This window comes from Oncorhynchus tshawytscha, linkage group LG05 (assembly GCF_018296145.1).
Source record: "Oncorhynchus tshawytscha isolate Ot180627B linkage group LG05, Otsh_v2.0, whole genome shotgun sequence".
Classification (NCBI taxonomy): Eukaryota; Metazoa; Chordata; class Actinopteri; order Salmoniformes; family Salmonidae; genus Oncorhynchus; species Oncorhynchus tshawytscha.
The window spans coordinates 59,520,818-59,544,995 of NC_056433.1; the positions used below are offsets into that span (position 1 = coordinate 59,520,818).

The window sequence follows — 24,178 nt, forward strand, 5'->3', positions numbered from 1 at the left end:
TGTGAGGCTCTCTGGTGGGAGAGAAGAGAGAGCTGCTTGTGGTGTCACTGAACTACAGTTCATACGTCGATGTACAGAGGAAACATTTAGAGCCCTCTTTTCGGGAAGACACTTGACATGAAGAGCTTAGTGTCTTTGATATGACTTTCCAGTTTCACACCAAGCCTCAGCTGATGAAACGTGTGCTTTTTATGCAGTACAATACTGTAGTTAATATGTAGGCGATTGTGTACACATAATACTCACAGACACATCACTCCCTATTCCATACACACGTTTCCCTTCTAGTACCCCCATAGCACTAGTACACTCAGTGCTCCCTCACTGTAGGGTGTAAACAAAAAGGAGCGGCTCGGTTCGCCACAGAGTTTCACACACACAGGTGGTGTCTTTCTGGGGTATGTTTCTGTCTTTTAAAGCGTGTGGTTTCCTCCTCCATGACACCTCAGAGTTTCTCAGCACAACTCTGCTGCTGCTACCCTGTGGAGGTGTGAGAGGAAGGAGCCCGCTGGAGGTGAGAAGAGCAGGGCTACACAGTCTCTCTTCACACACACACACACACACACACACACACACACACACACACACACACACACACACACACACACACACACACACACACACACACACAAACACAGACACAGAGACACACACACACACACAGACACACACACACACACAAACACACACACACACACTTACTTGTTACAGCCATTGGAGGTGTTGATGGATAAGACATCTGGGGTGGGCTGACAGGGAGAGAAGGAGAGAAAGTGATAGAACCAAAGGGGAAAGAAGGAAGGAAGGTTTGAAAGACGAGGGCCACAGGGGAAGCTAACTGCCAATGCTTTTGCCTTCAGAGTTAAATAGGATTTTTTGTGATTATGCCGAGATGTTTTTATTTGCACAAGTACATTTTTTAACCAGGCAAGTCAGTTAAGAACAAATTCTTGTTTACAATTTTATTTTTTTATTTTTTTCACCTTTATTTAACCAGGTAGGCTAGTTGAGAACAAGTTCTCATTTGCAACTGCGACCTGGCCAAGATAAAGCAAAGCAGTTCGACACATACAACAACACAGAGTAACACATGGAATAAACAAACATACAGTCAATAATACCATAGAAAAATAAGTCTATATACAGCATGTGCAAATGAGGTTAGGATAAGGGAGGTAAGGCAATACATAGGCCATGGTGGCAAAGTAATTACAATATAGCAATTCAACACTGGAATTGTAGATGTGCAGAAGATGAATGTGCAAGTAGAGATACTGGGGTGCAAAGGAGCAAGATAAATAAATAAATACAGTATGGGGATGAGGTAGTTGGATGGGCTACAGATGGGCTATGTACAGGTGCAGTAATCTGTGAGCTGCTCTGGCAGCTGGTGCTTAAAATTAGTGAGGGAGATGTGAGTCTCCAGCTTCAGTGATTTTTGCAGTTTGTTCCAGTCATTTGCAGCAGAGAACTGGAAGGAGGGGCAGCCAAAGGAGGAATTGGCTTTGGGGGTGACCAGTGAGATATACCTGCTGGAGCGCGTGCTACGGGTGGGTGCTGCTATGGTGACCATTGAGCTGAGATAAGGCGGGGCTTTACCTAGCAGAGACTTGGTGACAAAATGGATGGCACTGCGATAGACTGCATTCAATTTGTTGAGTAGGGTGTTGGAGGCTATTTTGTAAATGACATCGCCAAAGTCAAAGATCGGTAGGATGGTCAGTTTTACGAGGGTATGTTTGGCAGGATGCTTTGTTGCGAAATAGGAAGCCGATTCTGGATTTAATTTTGAATTGGAGATGCTTTAATGCGATTCTGGAAGGAGAGTTTACAGTCTAACCAGACACCTAGGTATTTGTAGTTGTCCACATATTCTAAGTCAGAGTAGTGATGCTGGATGGGCGGGCAGGTGCGGCAGCGATCGGTTGAAGATCATGCATTTAGTTTTACTTGCATTTAAGAGCAGTTGGAGGCCACGGAAGAAGCGTTGTATGGCATTGAAGCTCGTCTGGAGGTTAGTTAACACAGTGTCCAAAGAAGGACCAGAAGTATACAGAATGGTTTCGTCTGCGTAGAGGTGGATCAGAGAATCGCCAGCAGCAAGAGCGACATCATTGATATATACAGAGAAGAGAGTCAGCCTGAGAATTGAACCCTGTGGCACCCCCATAGAGACTGCCAGAGGTCCGGACAACAATCCCCCATGGGCCTCACTGTGTAAATAGTTTCATCAGCAGCCAACAAATCACACTGTATGAAATAATAGGTAATAAAGACGACAACCTACTAATTTGATTTGACACTGAACTCTATCAGAGAAGTAGTTGGTGAACCAGGCAAGGCAATCATTTGAGAAACCAAGGCTGTTGAGTCTGCCGATGAGAATGTGGTGATTGACAGAGCCGAAAGCCTTGGCCAGGTCTATGAATACGGCTGCACAGTAATGTGGCTGAGGTGCACCCATGACCAGCTCTGAAACCAGATTGCATAGCGGAGAAGGTACGGTGGGATTCGAAATGGTCGGTAATCTATTTGTTATCTATCGTCTTTCGAAGATCCTAGAAAGGTAGGGTAGGATAGATATAGGTCTGTAGCAGTTTGGGTCTAGAGTGTCTCCCCCTTTGAAGAGGGGGATGACTGTGGCAGATTTCCAATCTATGGGAATCTCAGACGATACAAAGAGAAGTTGAACAGGCTAGTAATAGGGGTTGCAACAATTTCGGCAGATCATTTTAGAAAGAGAGGGTCCAGATTCTCTAGCCCGGGTGATGTGTAGGGGTACAGATTTTGTAGCTCTTTCAGAACATCATCTATCTGAATTTGGGTGAAGGAGAAATGGGGGAGGCTTGGGCGAGTTGCTGTGGGGATGGAGGACTGTTGATCGGGGTAGGGGTAGCCAGGTGGAAAGCATGGCCAGCCTTAGAAAATGATGGCCTACCCTGGCCAAACCCTGAACCGGAAGACGCTGGGCCAATTGTGTGCCACCCTATGGGACTCACAATCACTCCCTATGGAACTCCCAATCACACCCACCTGGAATTGAACCAGGGTCTGTAGTGACACCACTAGCACTGAGATGCAGTGCCTTAAACCGCTGCGCCACTCAGGAGCCAGTGTTTAATGGTTTATGTCTTTGAATGAATACCCTGGATGGAAAAGGTTATCCAGTCAGCAATGGTAACAGGATTAAACTCACATTTTGAAAAAGTAAAACCAGATCGCAATCTAGAAATTAGAACAGCATTCAACAAAGGACAGGAACTGTTTCAGGAGAGAGCAAACATGAAACGGCTGCAATATCAAGGTCTAATTTGCCAGTTAAAGATCATGAAGAACACCCTGTCAATGATAAACAGAACAGCCTTCAAATAGTATCTTCCAATATGGTGTAATACTACAGTTTATATGACCTTTTAAAATAAGAGTTAAGGAAATGGTAGCATCTAAATTAGACTGAGGGAGGTGAGTGTGTGCTCTGACAGAATGAGAGCTGTGACCCAGGCTAACAGGAGAGATGACAGCCAAGCATCGACAGTCTGTGTGAGAGTGGGAGTGTGAGGGACTCCGAGTGTGTGAGAGAGAGGCGCTGTCCAAGGTGCTGGTGAGTGTGGCACACTGAAGAGAGGGTGTTACAGAACTGTGGAGGGGTCTGTGAGAGAAGGCACCCACCTCATTTAGGTTGCATAGTTATAGTTAGTTCAATCCATCCCCATACAACCCCCCCCCCCCCTCACCAAAATAGGATTTCCAAACGACCTCTTTTCATCTCTTTCTCTCTCTCTCCCACCCTCATCTACAGGCTGTAAATACACCTTCTCTCCCATCTACTGTATGTGTGAGTGCATTTGTTTTTATGTAAGAATTAACAAGAGCGATATATTTTTGTCCAATACTTCCATATTAATGATGAGGGTTGATGAGGGTTCGATGTGTGAGCCTTTTGCTACAGTACACAAATATGAATGTTATGCAACAAATCAAATGGAAGATAAATTGGTGCCAACCTAACTTCCTCACATCTCTTCTGCATGGGGTCTGCTAGGCTAATGTGTAAGTGGCTTTTAGATGGAATCTGCTGTAACGCAAGTGATGTGCTAATTAAAACAAGCTCAGTAAGGTGAAGCCCTGTGATTCAGGTCATTAAAAACAACTTGCACCAACATCTCTGCCAATGCCCTGGAAAAAATACAAACCAATGCTCTACGCTCAAAATGTTCTCATAGATGCTCCAGTAATTTTTATCTCTTACCTATCTCCTAAGGTGTCATATGCACGTCCCAGCTCAGCCTCCATCCGAGACGCTAACCTGTATGTGAGTGGTCTGCCAAAGACCATGACCCAGAAGGACCTGGAGCAGCTCTTCTCCCAGTACGGACGCATCATCACCTCCCGCATCCTGGTGGACCAGGTCACAGGTATCCATGGGGAGCCTTTTCATTTATATACATACAAACCTATGCATGCGCTCACACACACACACACACACACACACACACACACACACACACACACACACACACACACACACACACACACACACACACACACACTCTAACCCTCTAGCCAGCACAGCACACATGCATTGGCCTAAACATGATAACACACACAAATATGCACACACACATATATACATAAACGTATGTTCATCTGAGTCATACACACCCTACACACAACCCGAGCACAGGCACAAAAAGAGATTAAACCATGATGCCAAAACATGCAGCATGACTTCCATTGCACAGCTCTTAGATCCATTTCAGAGGTTTTGTCTGCCTGCGGCAGGCTCCAGTGTTATGTGTACTGAAGAAGCAGAATGAGTACAACACATTGTAAGCCACACTCATTTGCCTAAGCAGAATAAATCAGCCCTGACACTGGGGCCCTCCACACACAACAGAGCAGGATCAAATTTAGAGCAGGTCTGTTTATTTGCAGCTATGTTTCCACAAGACCTGTTCCACACAGCCCTCGGGATCACAAACAACAGCACAAAAACTAAAGGCAGTGGAAAACACATCTGTTCATATAACTACAGTACTAGCCAGCTAGATATTCCCATTAACCTTGTCTCATACCACTGTCATAAATAAATCAACCTCTGAATAGCCTAAATGGAATGGAATGTCTGACGCATTCTGTGGAGCAGTATTTAAAAAAAGAAAAGGTCTAAATAGTTAATGGTATTACCATGCTTGCACACAGTTGGTCTTAAGAGACAGAAACAGTTTCCCAAGCATGTTCTCCACAAGCCCAATGCTCATCCTGTTGGTGTGCCAACAGTCTCTTCTTCTCCATTGTATCCCAATCACACTGTTGAAGGGAACAGTAGGCAGGATCATAACCTTACATGTCTCACAGTGCCAGAACCACTCCACAGAGAGAGAGACAGGCAAATCTTCTGCCTCAGATGCGTGCACACGCACACGTTCTCTTTCTCCTTCTCTCTCTTTCTCCCTCTCACTCACACGTACACACACACACAGTGCCTGGCCCACCAGCACATACAGGCCCTACCCGGCCCAGAGAGGCCTCCCCTGAGGCAGGGGGATCTGCTGAAGGAATTTCTAATTAAATTTTAGTTGCTGGTGATTAAGAAACAAGGAGGGTTTTTAGAGGAGCCCGAGAGCTCAGAGCTGGCACATCACACGTACTGCCATAAAGAGAAATGGACCGTAAATTAAAACTCTATTGCGACTCACACAAGTGTAACTGTGGGGTGAGAGAGGGGAAGAGAGAGAGAGATTAGTTTAAAATTTTTGCCTTTGTCCTTTACTTTTGAGTGGTTAACCATTCATATGTATAGGACAGTTAATCATGCATTGATTTCAACATCATTACACACACACACGCCAATATCATCAACATAATTTGATATTCCAAATTAGAATTCCCCTCCATCTGTTCAGTTTCAGACATTACTGTGGCTCAGAGTGAGCACACAAGCTCCAAAGGCCAATCTAGGAATCGGTTTGGTTTGGACAAATGTGCTCAAACCCACTAATTAGGAGATTTAGTTCATTTTCACAGACCATCAACGTGATGCATATTGCAGTCAGTCTCCTGCTCAGTATCATCAGAAAGAACTTTGAATCACAGTTTGCATAGTTCACAGTCAGAGAAGACAATGTTCTGTTACAAATAGTCCAAGGATGGCGGACTGAACTCACATTGACTTGACAATGAGTTGGGACTGGGGAATTATGTTATTACAAAGCCTAAGCCCACATTTCTTTCCACTGCCCTGATCATGAAGATTTTGCTGTCCATCAATAAATAACCCCAATGACCTTTATAACCAATCAGAACATCACACGATAGGCCAGTCGCTCATCCACACTGATGCAGGCCTGGCAGTCATTGCATAACACATCAATCATGTAACCAAAGTGTTTTGTCAATATTAGATCTTTCTCTTCTCTCTTTCTGTTGATATCTGCAGAATGGATATGTGTATTTCCCCTCTATCGGAACAAATATCGCAGAGAAGCATTTTTATATCGCATCACTCTCTCTAACCTTTGGGGAAAGTTGTCGGATCATGATGTTCAATGCGAACAGAAACTCAATGTGAAGGAAATATAATACGGAGAGGCTTTGATCAATAGTTAAATATTCTCAACATCTCTGCAGGGCCCAGGCACACAGCAGTCAGTCAATACACATCTCCTCAATAAGTACAATACAATTGATCCGGAGAGCTTTCTTTTATAAGTTACGCCTAGTCACACAGACTAGAGCATGCAAAACGTTCATACACACTACATATATTAAAACCCTGATCAATCCGTGTGTGGCTTCCTCTCCATAGACACATCTACACTTTTACAGTGGATGTTGATGATGAATGTTGTAATACATTCTGGCTCATGTAAAATCCCCACCATGTGTGGCTGAAGATCAAGGCTACGTACTGTATGAGCAAACCTGATTTATTTACAGATAAAATAAGACCTTGTACAACTCATCTCTTTCCTGGTGTCTCCATAACCCACCAGAACCCATAACATGGAGTGTATTGCATAGTTACCTTGGCCTGCGGTCACACATAGAAGCAGACAGATGGCTTTAACTCTGCTTTTACTGAGCGGAGCAGAGAGCACCTAAGCTCTTCAAAGGCTTCTTTCACACTGCCTTTTCAAAGACCATCTGTATCTATCCCCACAAACTAAGTTACATAAAACAAGAACAGGTCTTTCTCTCCATCTTTCTCTCTCTCTCTCGGATTAGGAGGCAGGGAGAGGTTTTTTCCTAATGTATTTAATGTGTAAGTTTAACAAACATTCCATACAGTTGCTACAGCCACTTCAAAGAGCGGAATGACAAACGGTAGCAAAGCGCTCAGGTTTGGAGCGGAGAGAGAAGGCTTTCATCAGCCGCCTGGACAGATTCTCAGATCCCTCCAGATTTCCCAGAGGAATGTTTGCCGAGCGAAGTGTTGGGGAGCACCGTGGTAGTGTCTGGGTGCAGTGGGCGTGCAGAAAGCTTTGTCAGGGCACTGGCAGCTCCTTGCCACTGTCTTCCCTGGTTGGGGTTATTAATAAACCAGCCATTCTCTGTGTTCATGTGTGCTCGGAAGAGATAAGAACAGGTAGAGTTACATAAGCCATGGCTGATTACTGTGAATGAAACTGCCTGTAGCCTGTAGTACATTGTGGCCTAATGCTGTATGGCCTGTGATAAGTACTGGAACCGGCTGAAGCTGCCTGCCTGCCACCGTCTGTTTCCCAGCTTTCCTCAGCCTGCCTGTTTGCATTGCTTTGTTTTGATATGCAAAAAAAAAACATCTGGAAGCTCATTATGTAAATGTTGGGGGGGGATACTCCACAATATCAACACTGACAGTAATTCAGTAAAAAAGAAGAAATATTAAGTAGATAATTTCTGGGATTGTTTTGTTAGATTTCTGCCTTGCTTGAGGGAACCACTGATGAAAGCCAAAACGTATACCCTACATTAGATTGTATTCTGAAGCGACTGCTGTTAACTGTCTGACACACAGACCTGTTTGTATGGAGTCTCTTCTCTCTGCCAGGATATCACAGTCACTGGTTCAAAGTTCATGATCGCCTGACCTGTTGTGGTGTAATTGCATTAGGCCCTGCTGACCTTACAGTGCAGTAGTAGTGCTTCTCCTCATGCCCAGAAGGTCTATATGGCAGTGAAAGGAGAAATGAGAGGAATTGCTGTTCGTGGGGTCAAAGACCCTCACACCTCTCTCCACAGTGCTACCATATAGGCACAGAGATCCTCACACCTCTCCACATAGACAGGGACAGACCTAGTTCTCAAGAGACCACTGCACTAGCCCTCCACTCTTTACACCCCTTCCTTAATGGACACCACTTCAAGTCAACACTTCATTCAAGTGGCTGGGGTGTTTTTCTCAGATCCCACCCTGAATGTGGGTTTGCAGCCTTCAGCTGTATGCTAAGCACTGCTGTAGTGTAGATCTCTTCAAACAACTGCAGCCTGGTGCAGTTCAAGGCCAAGGGGCATACATAGACTACTGGTGCTTGTCTGCTCTCTTCACTAGAGGTGTGGTCATATCCCTACAGGAGATGAGTCCACAGGGTGTAAACAGGTAGTTCATTGCTCTAGAAACTCAAAAATACTGTAGTCTTTAAGTCTTAAAATGTCCCGACTCTTCCACAAGGGGCATTCTTGACATGAGTAGCTAGTGGGTTTATGGAGAAAAAAAATAAACAACTATGCATGAAGTGAAGTTGGGAAACAAAGCACAACTATGATTGTATTGGATTGACAAATGTTTATTAAATTATTCAAGTGAAAGTGACAAACCAGGGTTCGATACTGCGACCAAAACAGTTGCATTTGCGACCGTTTGACTTAGCAATACGACACATTTATTATTGGTTCGTTTTTGCTTCACTTTTATCATGTTTTATTCATACAGTAATGTGCAACTGACCAAAAATAAACCATATTTCTAAAGAGGCAACAACTGCCCGGGAATGCCCCTGTCTTTGTGTGTCAGGGCTCGACATACAAGGGAGGTTTCGGGAACCCTCCGAGCCAGGCAATCACCGAGCCAGGCAATCATCCCCGTCAGTGGCTTGGGCCAGTGATTTTTTTTTTAAAGACGGATTACCAAAACTTTTCGTTCGTTGTGTCGATTATTTATCATACGCGCGGCTGCACACATATAGCAGCTCATAAACAGCTGGTTGTTGTGTAGAGCAACTCACCGAAGACCAACAGCGGTAGTAAATATGTTCCAAATTATATTTACCAGTAAATGCTGGCAAGAATGGGTATGCAAACCAGATATTTAAAAGTTCAAAGTCTTGGTTAAATATTTGCGATGTGCAGTTCAGTCATTTTGCCTACCTTGAAAATCAGACTTTTCCTCTAAGGCTCTCTGGTCCTTGAAAAGTAATTGAAGTTAAGGTAGCCTATGTAGAAGTTCTACTGCTCTAATATAATTATTCCGTGATTTAATTTCTGATCGTTTTTTGAGAGATGCAGCCGCTTTCGTTTGTTTCAATTGAAGGGTGTTGCGCTTCTTGGCAGTTAAACCATGTGCGGTTATTATAAGCAAGATAGCCTTATCGCGAACCATTAGCAGAAATCAGCTAAAGTGAGGTCGAAACCTGGTGTTACATCAGTGACGCCTCGCAACACGTCAAACCAATCAAATGCCTTGCTCCAAAGGTGCTCACCAGATTAGTACCGTAGGAGCAACAGTGCATGAAGACTGAACATGTCAACAAAACCAAGCACACTTTAGAATGTTCACAGCATTTATGTTAATTCAAGATGAGCTAAAGCTGCAGCAAGAGGGGACAAATGGTCTTCAATGCTGGCCATATCAATACGTTTCTGAAGTGATATTTGGCTGTAAAGGCTAGCATTAGGGACAATAAGTAGCTAGCCACATTGAAGTTTGTTTTGAGAAAAGTCAGCTAACCATGTAAGCTACCTAAGTACAACTAACTAGCTAACGTTAGCTACTAGCTAGTTCAATTTCTCTCATGTTTATAAAGCCAACAAAATGTTAATAAAAACAGCATATTATTGACCTAAAAGGTTAGCTGTGTTAGCCCAGTCGCTAGCTTATCCAGGGTCAGTGATACGTAACGTAAACTCGTACATCGCCTTGGTCTGTACAATTGCCCTTATTTTAGCACCCCAAAAACGTAATACTTCTAGATCAACTGTAATGTCAATACCATTGTAAAGCACAATTTCTCTCCTTTCCAACATAATCAATTACATGACCTAAACACTGCCCGTTTCTGCATAATTCAAGCAGGCAATGAGCCCCGTCGGGTCTTTTTTTAAATGGCGGGTGGGGAAGCGAAACTAATGCGTGATAGTGAGAGATGTTGTGTGGGAAAATTGCTTTTCTTCACTCGATCTGTCTAACTTATCGCCTCTAAAATGTAAATAAAACACTATAAAGAGTTTATATAATGTGTCATTACATACCTATTTGAAGGTTTGAATTTGAATCGGGTTTTTAGGGCGGTGCTAAAGTAAACAGCGGCTTTGAGAATGCAATGATGACGCAAAAAATGACTAGGTATCCCCCCTTACCCCGTCACTGTCCATTTCTTGTTTTTAAAGGATGAGAGAAGTGCTACACCTGGTGGAGAGAGATTGTAAGAAAGAAATAGTTGCTTTCTGCGTGCTGTACGTTACGACATGACATGCCACGATGTAACGGAGGGTCCGTTTTTTAAAACTTTTCTCCAATACTATAGAGCCATTACCATGTCGATCAATGCTTGAATAGAAACCTAGTTCACACCCCTGATTTTGAAGTCAACACAGTCGCTACAGTCCCATTAGTTTTCTTTGTAGCCTCGTTTGAATGTTGAGGTTGCGCACGTTTGTACGGAATGGGGTGAGTTTACGTTACACCATATTTTAGTGTGTAAAAATAATGTCAATGCATAATGCCATTGGGTGGTAATGCATACTTTTTCGTATACATTGAGTTTTTTTCTATAGGCTATTACAACAATTAAATATAACATTTAAGTCCTTGAATTGTAATTTCCATGGTCTGTATGAACCCTGTAACATTAGGGGAAAAACTTCTTCGGGATGTCTCTTCAGCATTTTTTAAATTTTTTATTTCACCTTTATTTAACCAGGTAGGCTAGTTGAGAACAAGTTCTCATTTGCAACTGCGATTTAAAAACTTCTTCGGGATCGGTGTCCCGTCTATGGGACGGTTGAACTAATGTAGGCTAATTCGATTAGCATGAGGTTGTAAGTAACAATAACATTTCCCAGGACATAGACATATCTGATATTGGCAGAAAGTTCTTGTTAATCTAACTGCACTGTCCAATTTACAGTAGCTATTACAGTGAAATAATACCATGCTATTGTTTGAGGAGAGTGCACAATTTTGAACATGAAAATTTATTAATAAACAAATTAGGTATATTTGGGCAGTCTTGATCTAAATTCTTTAACAAAAACATTTCATAGATGATGGTACAAATCTTTTTACAAAAGAACGGTTGTTTTTTTCTTTGTATTATCTTTTACCAGATCTATTGTGTTATATTTTCATACATTCCTTTCACATTTCCGCAAACTACAAAGTGTTTCCTTTCAAATGGTACCAATAATATGTTTATCCTTGCTTCAGGGCCTGAGCTACAGGCAGTTACATTTGGGTATGTCATTTTTGGCGGAAATTGGGGAAAAAAGGGGCAGATCCTTAAACCCAACCCCTCTGAATCAGAGAGGAGCAGGGGGCTGCCATAATCAACATCCATGTCTTCAGTGCCCAGAGAACAGTGGGTTAACTGCCTTGCTCAGGGGCAGAACAACAGATTTTTACCTTGTCAGCTCTGGGATTTGATTCAGCAACCTTTTGGTTACTGGCTCAACAGTCTAACCATTAGGCTACCTGCCGCATGGTTCTCCAACTCTGTTTTCTAGAGCACCTGATTCTAATAATTAGCTGGTTGATGAACTGAATCAGGTTAGTTACACCTGGGGTTGGAGCGAAAACCTATAGGAGAGTACTCTCCAGGAACAGGATTGGAGAGCCCTGCTGTATAGGCTACTTGGATAGCCCGTAAATGAAAGATCAAATCACCAGCTATTGTAATTATGCACGCATCATTTGCGTTCCTGTCAGATCTTGACCTGGGACAGTATTTTTTCATTCGGACCAGTAGCTTTCAGTTGGCACTAGCCCGGTGTGCTTCTGGAAAATTTTATCTGAATGACGAGCCCTGCTGTGTGCGGTGCGAGTAGGGCCTATAAGTCTACCACTTTGTGTATCTGTTAGCAATGCTAATGATAGCCTAAGCGTTTTTAGGTAGATGGAAAGGTAACTTTTTTTTTTACTGTGATATCATTTTGGTATCAAGTATCCTTTTTCCAGTTCTGCCCTCTAGAGGATTTCGCAGAAAACATGGTACTTTGAAATCTGCAAAAAATACATTTAGCACTTTATTGTAACAGTCTCTTTTCTTTGCCATAACAGTAAATCTCTCCAAGTCAATGTAAGAACACAAGGGCATGCTAATTTAAAAGATAGCTAGTCATTATTGGCCTGGTTATGTATGGAATGCAGGTACATTATGGGACAGGTCATCATCAATTATTGAAAAAAATGTTTTTAACATTTTGTGCAACCAAATCGTGATGGTGCCACCAACTGAAAAAGTTAGTGTAGAACCCTGCAAACAAATCAACATAATGTACAAAAACAGTATGCACTTGTTACCAGCTAGGAATATCAGTATGACATTATTTTCTACCGAAGCAGCAGTGACCCTAGTTTCACATCGGAGCCAGAGCTGTATGCCAACAATTCAAACCCCTTTGGAATAACAGACTGTGTTTATTATTTTCTAGCAGTGACAACCTAATTATAATGTACAGGTACAGGGAAGGCATGGAGGGATTGGGAGAGTCTGTCAAGAGCTGCAGCAACCCATAAGTTAAATTATTCAGCATTAGAGTGAATGAAAGCATTCGGCATTGGAGAGATTGTGTGTAAATGTTTGTTCAGGGCTGCACATATCAAAAGAGTCTGATTCGAGAAGAAAATGAGACAGCGGAACAGAAAAACATCAATAAGCGCAAGCGGCGTTGTGAGAGAGAAATGACAATAAAAAGTGTTTCTGTGTGTGGTGTATAGATGTGCACACACAGTATTATGCAAATAGTCCTGGCAGCATGCTGTCACTGAGCGAGTGTCCCCTGGGCCAGTCAGCCAGCCTCATTAAAAACGAGCAGCACGCGTTTATGGAGACCAAGAAAAGACCTCCTGGGCAGTACGTCTCTCCAAATGTTACTTTCAGGTGGCGGTCAAAAAACATTGCCTCGAGGCGACTCAAATGTCGCCAGCAAAATGGCGTGAGGCCTGAGTGTGTGGCCATCAGCTAGGAGGAGAACTGCAGTGTGTGCTGAGTCCAACGCACCTCACGGAGTAGCCTCAATGAGCTGTGAGGAGACACAGCACTACAGCAGCTAGCACACAAACAACACAACAGCATTTCTGCATCAGCAGGCATCAGCTCCTCTATAGCCTCCTCTCTTTGACAGCACAGGAAATCATGGTGGTGCCTTCGCTTTTCCCTCTGCGCTATACTGTCTTCTTCAAATAACACTGTTATACACATAACACAATCCCTCTCTGTATGGAATACAAATAATGACCAACTCATAGTATCCCCTTTACAAAACGTTGCTTTCAATGTTATTAAAAGCAACAACAGACATCATCTCTGTACCATGTATGAAAGAGATAATAAGGGTGTGTGTGTGTGTGTGTGTGTGTGTGTGTGTGTGTGTGTGTGTGTGTGTGTGTGTGTGTGTGTGTGTGTGTGTGTGTGTGTGTGTGTGTGTGTGTGTGTGTGTGTGTGTGTGTGTGTGTGTGTAATCTAACCGGAACCACATGAAGTAAAAGGACGCCCCTATGTTTGTGATGTGTTGGCCCCACAGGTGGTTCGCGGGGTGTGGGGTTCATTCGCTTTGATAAGAGGATAGAGGCTGAGGAGGCCATTAAGGGGCTGAATGGACAGAAGCCCTCTGGAGCTGCTGAGCCCATCACCGTCAAGTTCGCCAACAACCCCAGCCAGAAGACCAGCCAAGCCCTACTGTCCCAGCTGTACCAGTCCCCCAACCGCCGGTACCCAGGCCCCCTGCACCACCAGGCCCAGAGGTTCAGGTAAATACCTAGGGCTCACAACAAGGGTCAGGAGGTCAGGTTCAGCCATTGGGGTATTGGTTCAAATATATATTTCTACTGTTATATGTACTGTAGAGTTGAGTATGGCATTTTATTGTCTAATTGCAACGATCAACCACCTTGTAAGTCATCAGTCACCAATATGATGTTTGATTCTTTGTGCATTCAACCAAGAAAGCATTTTTGTTCCAAAGAGTGGGTTTCCTGGAGCTCCACCCATAACTGAGAAGAACTGTTTACAAGAGACAGTGGGGTTCTGTCGTTCACAATGTCTCCATCACATCACCTCATCACCCTCCTTATTCCATAATGCAACCAGCTGTCATCCCCTCTTTCCATCCACTGTTCATTCCCAACACATACTTAGCCTGATACTCACCGATTCCAGACTGTAGTCCCAATGAGAATATATGAAAATGATCTTCTGAACCCAAAAAATATTTAAGATTGTAGAGCAAATTATTATAATAAAAAAAATTATATATATTTATGAAAAGTTAGACCAACAAAGTTAGGAATATACAACATGATTTTCAGTAGAATCCAGGGTCTGAGAACTGCAGATCCAGAGCCTTTCAACTTCCTCAGCATTACAACCAACAGCCACAGGGCTGAACTTAATCCACAAACTCAGACAGAAATGCATCACATATCTTGTCAATGTTGCTCATTTGCCACCAGTCAATATAATGCCTGTTTGTCTGATCCACCTCTAAGAAGGCAATATAATCCTTTATTCAAAATATTGTAGATTTCAGTTATTAGTGATGCTCCACATTACTAATGACAGTAATTGGTCAATTAGGCTTATTATATTTAAGGTAGGAGCAGGTTTTAATTTAACAGACTTTTTTTAAATGGACGGTTCCCATTTACATGCATTGAGAGGCACCACTTTTGTATGCTGTGGGCTTGGAGAGGGTTTGTGAAAAGCTGGCATCCAAGGCAGGTTTTTTTTTTTTTTTTTTTTTTTTACAGCAGTAGCCCATCAGATGTCTCCAGCACAGCGGCCTGAAGCGCCTCCTCAGAGCTTCCAGTCCAATTGACTAATTTACCCACAAAAGCAGATTGCTCAGTCCCAGCCCGCATAATGGCCTAATTGCTGCTTTAATGAGTCAACACATTTTTGTGCTTTGTTTAGATTTTTTGGTCAGGTTCACAGACGGCATCTCTGCCCACTGATGACCTGCAGCACAGACAGTGTTTTGAAAGGGAGAGGTACTTTAGAATGGCCCCAAGTTCCCAACCCTTCCATTAGGCTGAAAGGCTTACTAAGACATGAGACAGTGCAGACCCATGTGACAAATGATGGTCATTGCGTGGCCACGCAAGGCTCACTCAAAAAGCCTCTGATTTATGTGGCTGAGTGGCTTCCATCCTTGGCCCACTGAGCACAGTGACTATCTGTCTGCAGGACCGGTCTGATTTTTCCTCCCGACCAACTGACTAACAAACACCATTCCATTTGACATTCTACATGAACAGGTGTCAAAAGAAAGCTATTTTTTTTGGTCAGTTACTATTCAGTAGTGTTTACTTAGTCCAAACCATGCAACATTATTCCCTGATTTGTCATCTTCCTCTCTTAAAACCTTTACCATCTCTCAAAAAATGCCAAACCATTACACTGACAGAACTCTATTTTTTTTAGAATTATTATACTATTTAGTAGTATAATATATGTTCAATTTGTCGCTCAACCTTCTTGAAAATGACAAACTTAATGCCAAAGTACCTGAGGGGCAATTGGAATAATGATGCAAAGCAGTTTTCATAGTTTATGACATAAATAATCATTATTTCGTTATGCTGTCAGGATCGACATTGAATTTGAGAAAGACAAGATTTCAAAACTTTCTTTGACATCAATACTATGGCTTAACTCACAATTATAAATGACTTATAAATGATTTGACCTCAACACAACAGCACAGATGTACAACGGAACCACTCTGAAAGCCCCGTGCAGCATAAGAATGTGTGGAGCGTGAGAGTGCTCTCCATAGGGCCTCATGCTAAAAAAAGAAAATGTCGCTGTGTGCTGGCTGATTGGGCCACAGAGTGGCCTCTTGTGTTAGCACTGTACAGTACTGTTGCTAGCCTGCTGCTTTGTTGCTGTGTGAATGACACCACCCCTGACTGGTGGGGCTCCTCAGTGTAATGGCCCATCTCTGGATGGCTTTCTTCTTTGAGTGAGGCAGGGATGTAGAATTAGTTCCATTGAGTGAGTCAACCATCTGCCTGGCATTAACCCCAGAACCCTCCTTCTCTTTACAGGCTGGACAATTTGCTTAATATGGCCTATGGCGTAAAGAGGTAATTAAAACTTCACCGAATGCCAGATGTCCATGTTGACAAAATGATTTCTATCCTGTTTTCTTCATTTTTAGAAGTCACTTGCATTCGAATCAGTTCAAGGTTATTCTGCCTTGATGTTTTTGGTTTTCTTTAGCCTTGTTTAATTTGAATCCACCAACCACTAGTCCAAAAGGAAAACAATCGTCTTTTGTTTTCTAATGTTCAATTTGCTTTGAGTATGATGAGTGCTGACTTTTACATTCCGATTGCTTTGGATAGTTTCTGTGTATATTTCTGTTCTCTTGTGTGTAGCTCTTGTTTTTAGGCGTGTTTTTCTACCGGATTCAGGTACTCTAGCCTAACCTCTGTCCAGCTTTAGATGTTACATCGGGATAAAGTTCAGTTTGAAAACACTAATATCAAAGCAGTGAATGGAACACAATTCAATAGGACTTGCCATAATGGTTGTAATAATACATTTATTACAACATGTTATTACAGCAGTAAGCAGTAGTGATGAGGCGTTGGGGTTAAGGGGTCAGTAAGGGGCAAGATGGGAGAGGCTGGAGACACCTGGATCCCTGCAGGAAATGCTGTTTCACTGCAGCCAGCTCGACTTCTGATCACCTCTTTTTGCTCATAACTTTTGCTTTTGCTACTGTTGATGTAACATGAAGTGAAGCGGCTGTGAGACATCATGATATCAGCTGATGACATTTTGTTGCATGTTACAGTAATCAGTGAGTTCCTTTGATGTCCACTCACTGGAATAGAAAGGCTGTGATCCCAGATGTAGCATGGAAAAATAAGCATTTGCTTTTTACATTTTTTAAATGGAATGATTAAATAGCTTTTTCTGTGAAAAGAGCAAATCCACTGAATTCATCGGTTTCCATAGCAGTGATTAGCAGCAATTCTTGCTGAGAGTGAAGGCTCAACTATAAGACGGTGACAGAATGATGCATGGGAAAGACTGTTTAGCGCATAGCTCTACCTCAATGTCCCAGGCAGCAACTCGTTTGTCTAACATACCTCTATTTGTACTGGGGGCAGGAAACAATTAATTCAGTGGAAGGGGGATGCAAAAGATCTGGCCAAGAAAATGACAACAAAAAGAAGAGAAGACATTTATAATATTCACCAATATGCTGCAGTGCCTGCTGGTTGAACAACACAGTACCAAGGCAAAGACTATTGAAAATGTACAAACTGTCAAAGCAGTAGAGTTTTGGAATACAGAAATCCAACAAGCCCTGCCTTCAGAACAGCCTCTTGCTTGCTTGGCACATGGTTTGAAGTGCTGATGATTAATGAACAAAGGCAAGTGTAGTAGTAGTCAGTGTGCTTTAGAAGTGAGCAATGGAGGTGGGAGCTAGGGGAGGGTGGGATGGCTGCAGGTCAGCCCTTGTTGCTATGCAACTCCTTTCCTTTTCTATGGAAGAACCACACAGTGTGTTTGATCCTGCCCTGTTAGACACCACTGTAGTCTCCTCCGTGGCTCTGTTAGCCAGCCTGATTGTCTCTCACCCTCACACACTCACACATACCTGGATTTGCATCGAAATTACTATGGAGGTGTTATTTCACCCAGACAGAGAGACCCGAATACAATTGAACGTGTTAGAAAAGGCCTTGACGTGACTAGAGGTTTTAAGACCCTAGTGAAAGAGGGAAGACTTGCTGTTAGAAAATATACATTTTACACAGGGACTGTAATGAGACACAAACAAGAACCAAAAAGGATATTGTGTTGGCAAAAAATGTTAAAGCTCAAGTCGTGGCCAAAGTACTGATGAAAGGTCTGAGTGATTCTTGCCGATACTTAGAGGCTCTGTGGTCTGAGCAAGACTATCGATCACTGTCATCCTCATCCGCCCCACAACAGATGACTGCAGGAGTGGGTGGATGGAATACACTTTGTTCCTAATACTACTGGGTTGTAAAGTGTTTCCATTTTCCATTTAGTTTGCTCCTTCCTTCCTCCCTTCCTTAAGAAGGGAGGCTTCTCCGAGACAGCTGCAGTAAAGCGGAAATCTCAATTAAAGCATACCCAATAATGCCTATAGTCATTCTGAGAGGAGGCATAAGAAATTAACCTTTTATCCAATTTACCTTTTATTTAAAGTGGAAATTTCCTTTAAGCGGAAAGGCAATTAAGTGAAGTCAACTGAGCATTCAAATCTCTATCGCAAAAAGGGAGAAGATTACAAGGCGAATAAGTGCAGATTTACTTGGTTGCATACTCAATCTCTGATGAATTTCAAAATCTTTTAATTCAGCAAGTTCCTGTAATTTAGCTCCCAATAGAGGCACTCAGGAAGACCGAGGGAGAAAAGCTTCCCCTGTGCATCCCTCCCTCCCTCGGATGCTGCTGAAGCCATTTCCCAGCAGGCCCCCCACAGAGCAGTCTGCCTTGAGAAAAGGCCACTCAGTCAATATGGAGGCGCACAGAGGGGAAATAGTCTAGCAGGAGGATACAGTACACAGACAGACCCTTAGTCATAGTGCATCATGTGCACTGGGTTGCACATGTAATAATCAATGTAGGATGGTCAGGAATGCTAGAACTGTTTGGTTTTATTTGTCCTATTTCACACATGTACAAGTGTTTTAATACACATGTGTGAATTAGAAATGTGTTTTTTGCATATCGCAACTCTCCCTGAGACACACTCAGAGAGTGGGGTCATGGCGAGGTTCACTTTGGACACTTGGAGAGGAACTTGAGTGTATAGGGAAATGCCTTGGCCTGCAATCTCAATGCTTGTAAATCCATGCACACGCAGTTGGTTTTCTATTTCTCTCAATTGGGCATTTGTTTCACTTAACATTGTACTTTTTCTCTCCCTCCCTCTCTCTTTATCTCTGTCTATCTTGTGGTGCAGGTTTTCTCCTATCACCATTGACAGCATGACTAGCCTGGTGGGCATGAACATCCCTGGCCACACAGGCACTGGCTGGTGCATCTTTGTCTACAACCTGTCTCCAGACTCTGACGAGAGCGTCTTATGGCAGCTGTTCGGGCCCTTTGGAGCAGTCAACAACGTCAAGGTCATCCGCGACTTCAATACCAACAAGTGCAAGGGCTTCGGCTTCGTCACCATGACGAACTACGATGAGGCAGCCATGGCCATCGCCAGTCTCAACGGGTACCGGTTGGGAGACCGCGTCTTGCAAGTCTCGTTCAAGACCAACAAGACCCACAAATCCTGAACCCTTCCTCACTCCAAATCCCCTGTCACCACTACCACTACCACCTTACAGTCGCCCAACACAGCAACTCTCCAGAAGGAACACAGCAAACAAACAAACAAAAAAGAACTAGAAATGGCTTATACTATAACTTTGGAACTATAAGCCAATGTTGCCTAAGTATTACAAAATGAAAGATGAAAATATCCATGATTTGGAACCCCTGTGATTCTACAGGATTCCTGTTGTATATCCTTTCTGTTCTTGTGGTTGTTAAACTATTTTCTCTTCTATGTAAACAGTAGCAAAAACCAGTCCCCTTATTTCAAAGAAGAGAATGTCCTTTTTAGATTTAACTTTCTTGGTCTTGATTGAGGATTTATTTATTTTTTTAAATCCGGATCCACTGTCGTTAGAATTATGCCTCCCTGACAGAAGAAGGGAGGGGGCTCTTTTTTAAATTGGTGACCATTCATTCATTTTTTTGTGTATATTAAAACCCCCTAACAATTCTAAGGGATGACACAATCCTATTTTCTCTGATGCAGAAAAAAAGAATTTCTAACATTTGTTTGTTTTGTATTGCAAACAAAACACGTCTTTCCTCACTGGGGTTTGGGAGATGGGGAGAGGGAAGGGATGGGTTAGGAATCCTGATGACAGGTTAAGTGATTTAAAAAACACTGTTGCCAAAGAGAAAATCTCTTTGCTTGAAAATGCGTTTAGAAAAATAAAAAATAAAGAGAAGAAAATCTATTTTTATAATATGATAATTAAAATAATTATTGAAGAATTTTTACAAAGAATCTGGATTTGAAAAAATAGAAAAATATTTTGACTGGCTAATTAGGCGGTGGGGGAGGGGTGGGCGCCACCTTGTCTTGTTCGTTCTGCCGTGGTACTTTTTAGGAGCAAAGGTTGTTTGTTTTTAGGAGAAATTGATTGGCGATGATTTTGTAGATGGAAGGTTTTGTCAAGGGATGCAAATTGAGGCGGGTGATCGTTGTAATTTTTCATAGTGCGTAATTATTCAACAGCGATACCCAAAAGGGAAGGGAGAGGGGTCTTTCAAGGCCTAACCATCCTCACAGTTGAGAGCCCAAAGCAAGAAGACCCATTGTCCACTTGTTTTCTTTTTGTCATCAGCCTATGGGATATCAGTAATGAATATATACACATCTATCCATTTAGAAAACATACATTATCTATTGTTTTCTTTGCTATAATTTTGTGTAATTTTAAAATAACTTCCTTTAGCGATCAACAGTAGGTGCTATATTACATGATTCACATATCTTAAATATCCACATTTGTTGTTCTATGTGTTGTTCAGAGAAAAAATACTTCGATGTTGGCATTGAATTGAGCTGCTGTTCTTGTTTATTTTTGTTGTTGGCCCCCATCTGGTTAGACTATTTCTTGCTGAAATACCAGATGACGGACTTTGGGCCGTGTAAGAATCACTTAACAAGTTTTCTTTGGCTTGCTGACTTTTAGGTTACTTGCTAAGTGTGAAGCGTTGTCAAAATTCAATAATAATTAGCTAGTTCTGTTAGTCTAGATATTTGTTTCCTCAAAGGATCTATTACAACTGTGTCTTTATTTGTTGTGTACAAATAGATAATATATAGTCTACATTTGTTTTACAATATCTATATCTATATAAGTTGTCACTGTCTTTTGTTTGAGCTTGTCTTTTTCATATGACAACTTTATGAAGTGATGGTTCAGTTACTTAGAAAACACGTGAGGAATCCTGTTTAATATGTTGTCATGTCGCTTGTAAAAAAAAAATGTAAAAAAGATTTGGAGAAAAATTTTGGTATCTGCCGCGGCAAAAGAAACCGAACAAAAGCTTAGAAAATAACTATTTATTCATTTATTTATTGATCGATTGATTGTTTCATTGCTTCAACTATTTATTTATATTGATTATTTATTTATTTTTATATTTATTTGTTCTGTTGTCTGTGTATTTGCGTGAATCTGGTACAGGGAGGGGTGACGTTTCTGAGCAAAAGGGAACAAAGCGAGTAGGGGAGAGGCTCTTCCATTAGTCCACTGCACTGACAACTTTTAGTACGTTTGTGCTTTGTACCGATATTGTACCGATATAAATTACAATATAAAAAAATCTAAAAGTTGAAAACTAAAAACGCTCTTCCCTTATTACTAGAAACAGTTACTCGCTATGCATAACCTAGTTGATAGTTAAATTTGCTATTGCTTTTTTCTTGTCTTGTTAAACAAAATCTTTAAATCTTTTTCAATACAGTTTAGTCTTAATATAATGTTATAACAGTTGTTCTGGTTCAATATAACCTGTGATCAGTTTGTGTCGTTTTAAAGCCACTCCGCACCCTCCCTCCACACTACCGCTTTGTGATGAAACTTTATGCAAAAATGTGGGTCTGAAGCATAATTTTCAGTTTTCAAACATTTTATAACATCCAATTTTGGAGGCTCAGGCACCTGAATTCGATGAGCAAATGTCCATTGTATTTGAGGGTCATTCATTGCACTGGACTAATCAGTCAACTCACCTAAGAGTCAAACTTATTTTTAGAGAATCATGTTTGAAAATTACAAAAGAACATCTCTTTAAAGAGATCTTGATCATTGTACACTAACTATACTTATGGCAGTTGTTGCTATTTAAAAATACTGAAGGTATTTAATGGATTATACCCATTCTATATTTTATATACTATAATATGATATATATTTTGAAAGGTAAAGATAGGGAATGGTTCCTGAAGTACTGAATTGGATTTTGTTGAGCCAGGAAACATGAGGTGTAGGAAAATTGTAAACACTCAGACACATGCATATATATATATACTCTCTCATAACCACATCTTAGGCAGACCATCTGTCATCATCCAACCACTATACAGTTCTGACCTCAGAACACCAACAGACCCCTTTTCATGCTCCAGAGCTGTTTGGAGCTTGAATTATGCAACGACCCCAGTAGAATGTGGTTCTGATGTGTGAACATATTTCCTATGTCTTTTGAACTGTGTTCATGCTCATGAGTGTGTTTGTGAACACGTTTGTGTGTGTGTGTGTGTGTGTTTGTAAGGGTGTTTGAAACATGGGGATGCGTCACCTCGGTCTATGCCCAACCCCTATGGCTCACACATCCCCTGTAGCGCCTTCTAGTGGCAGCCTGCCAATAGGAAATCAACAGCCAGTAGTGTAGGAGGGAAGGTTAAGAGAGAAACAAGGCTCTTGTCATTTTTCATTTTCTCCTGAAATGTGTTTGTTTACTATCTGAAAATCTATAAACTATCTTTAAAGACAAAAAAGAACAAAAAATTTCAGAGCCTAATTGGTCTCTCCTATTTATGTTATTCCTTATCAATTATCAATTATTATTATTGCTATTATTCTTAGTATTCTTATCCTTATTATTAATCCAATTACTGCGATGAATGACTTCATGTTATCCTTGCTAGTTTAGGTCATTTCTGAAACTGGAAACAAAAAAATCTTGCTGTAAATGTTTTTTTTTTCTCCATAAAACTGTTGTGTTTGAATTATTTGTACTTTTGAATGTTGGGACAATAAAATGAGGTGTTGAAGAGCGTTGTTGTTGATTCTCTTGTATGCTGTTATTAAGTGATCAATTGCACATGGTGTTTCGCTTTACTCCAAACTCACATCTTAGAAGTAGTGTAATATATTAGATCAGGGGTCTTCAACTCTTACCCAACGAGGTCTAGAGCCTGCTGATTTTCTGTTCTATCTGATCATTTATTGCACCCACCTGGTGTCTCAGGTCTAAATCAGTCCCTGATTAGATAGGAACAATGAAAAGAAATGAGTGGCTTCGAGGTCCAGAGTTGAGTTTGAGGTTATTAGGTGCTAGATCCCGTAGACCAGAGTGATGTCAAATCAAATGTTATTTGTCACATGCGCCGAATACAACAGGTGTAGTAGACCTTACAGTGAAATGCTTACTTACAAGCCCTTAACCAACAATGCTTTAAGAAGTTTTAAGAAGAAAAATGTGTTAAGTAAAAAAAACATTTTAAATTCTAGGCATAGATAATAAACAGAGAGTAGCAGCAGCGTAAAAGAGGGGGGTCTGGGTAGCCCTTTGATTAGCTGTCCAGGAGTCTTATGGCTTTGGGGTAGATGAGGTTAAGAAGCCTTTTGGACATAGACTTGGCGCTCCAGTACAGCTTGCCATGCGGTAGCAGAGAGAACAGTCTATGACTAGGGTGGCTGGAGTCTTTGACAATTTTTAGGGCCTTCCTCTGACACCGCCTGGTATATAGGTCCTGGATGGCGGTGATGTACTGAGCCATACGCACTACCCTCTGTAGTGCCTTGCGGTCAGAGGCTGAGCAGTTGCCATTCCAGACAGTGATGCAACCAGTCAGGATGCTCTCGATGGTGCAGCTGTAGAACCTTTTGAGGATCTGAGGACCCATGCCAAATCTTTTCAGTCTCCTGAGGGGGAATAGGCTTTGTCATGCCCTCTTCACGACT

General features: G+C 41.8%; 1 protein-coding gene across 7 annotated transcripts in view; it reads left to right on the forward strand.

Moving 5' to 3' along the window:
* The window catches only part of LOC112250997 (ELAV-like protein 4), a 69,520-nt gene extending 46,248 nt beyond the window's left edge, over positions 1 to 23,272 (forward strand). For 4 of the 7 annotated variants that reach the window (XM_024421591.2, XM_024421587.2, XM_024421593.2 and 1 more), the window contains exons 5-8: positions 4,262 to 4,415; positions 13,933 to 14,167; positions 16,466 to 16,504; positions 19,372 to 23,272. In XM_024421591.2, the coding sequence (XP_024277359.1) occupies positions 4,262 to 4,415; positions 13,933 to 14,167; positions 16,466 to 16,504; positions 19,372 to 19,699 (756 nt within the window). In that variant the 3' untranslated portion in view covers positions 19,700 to 23,272. The remainder of the gene's footprint in view (positions 1 to 4,261; positions 4,416 to 13,932; positions 14,168 to 16,465; positions 16,505 to 19,371) is intronic. The other 3 variants (XM_024421588.2, XM_024421589.2, XM_024421590.2) reach the window with 3 other exon arrangements.
* Positions 23,273 to 24,178: the final 906 nt, after the last annotated feature.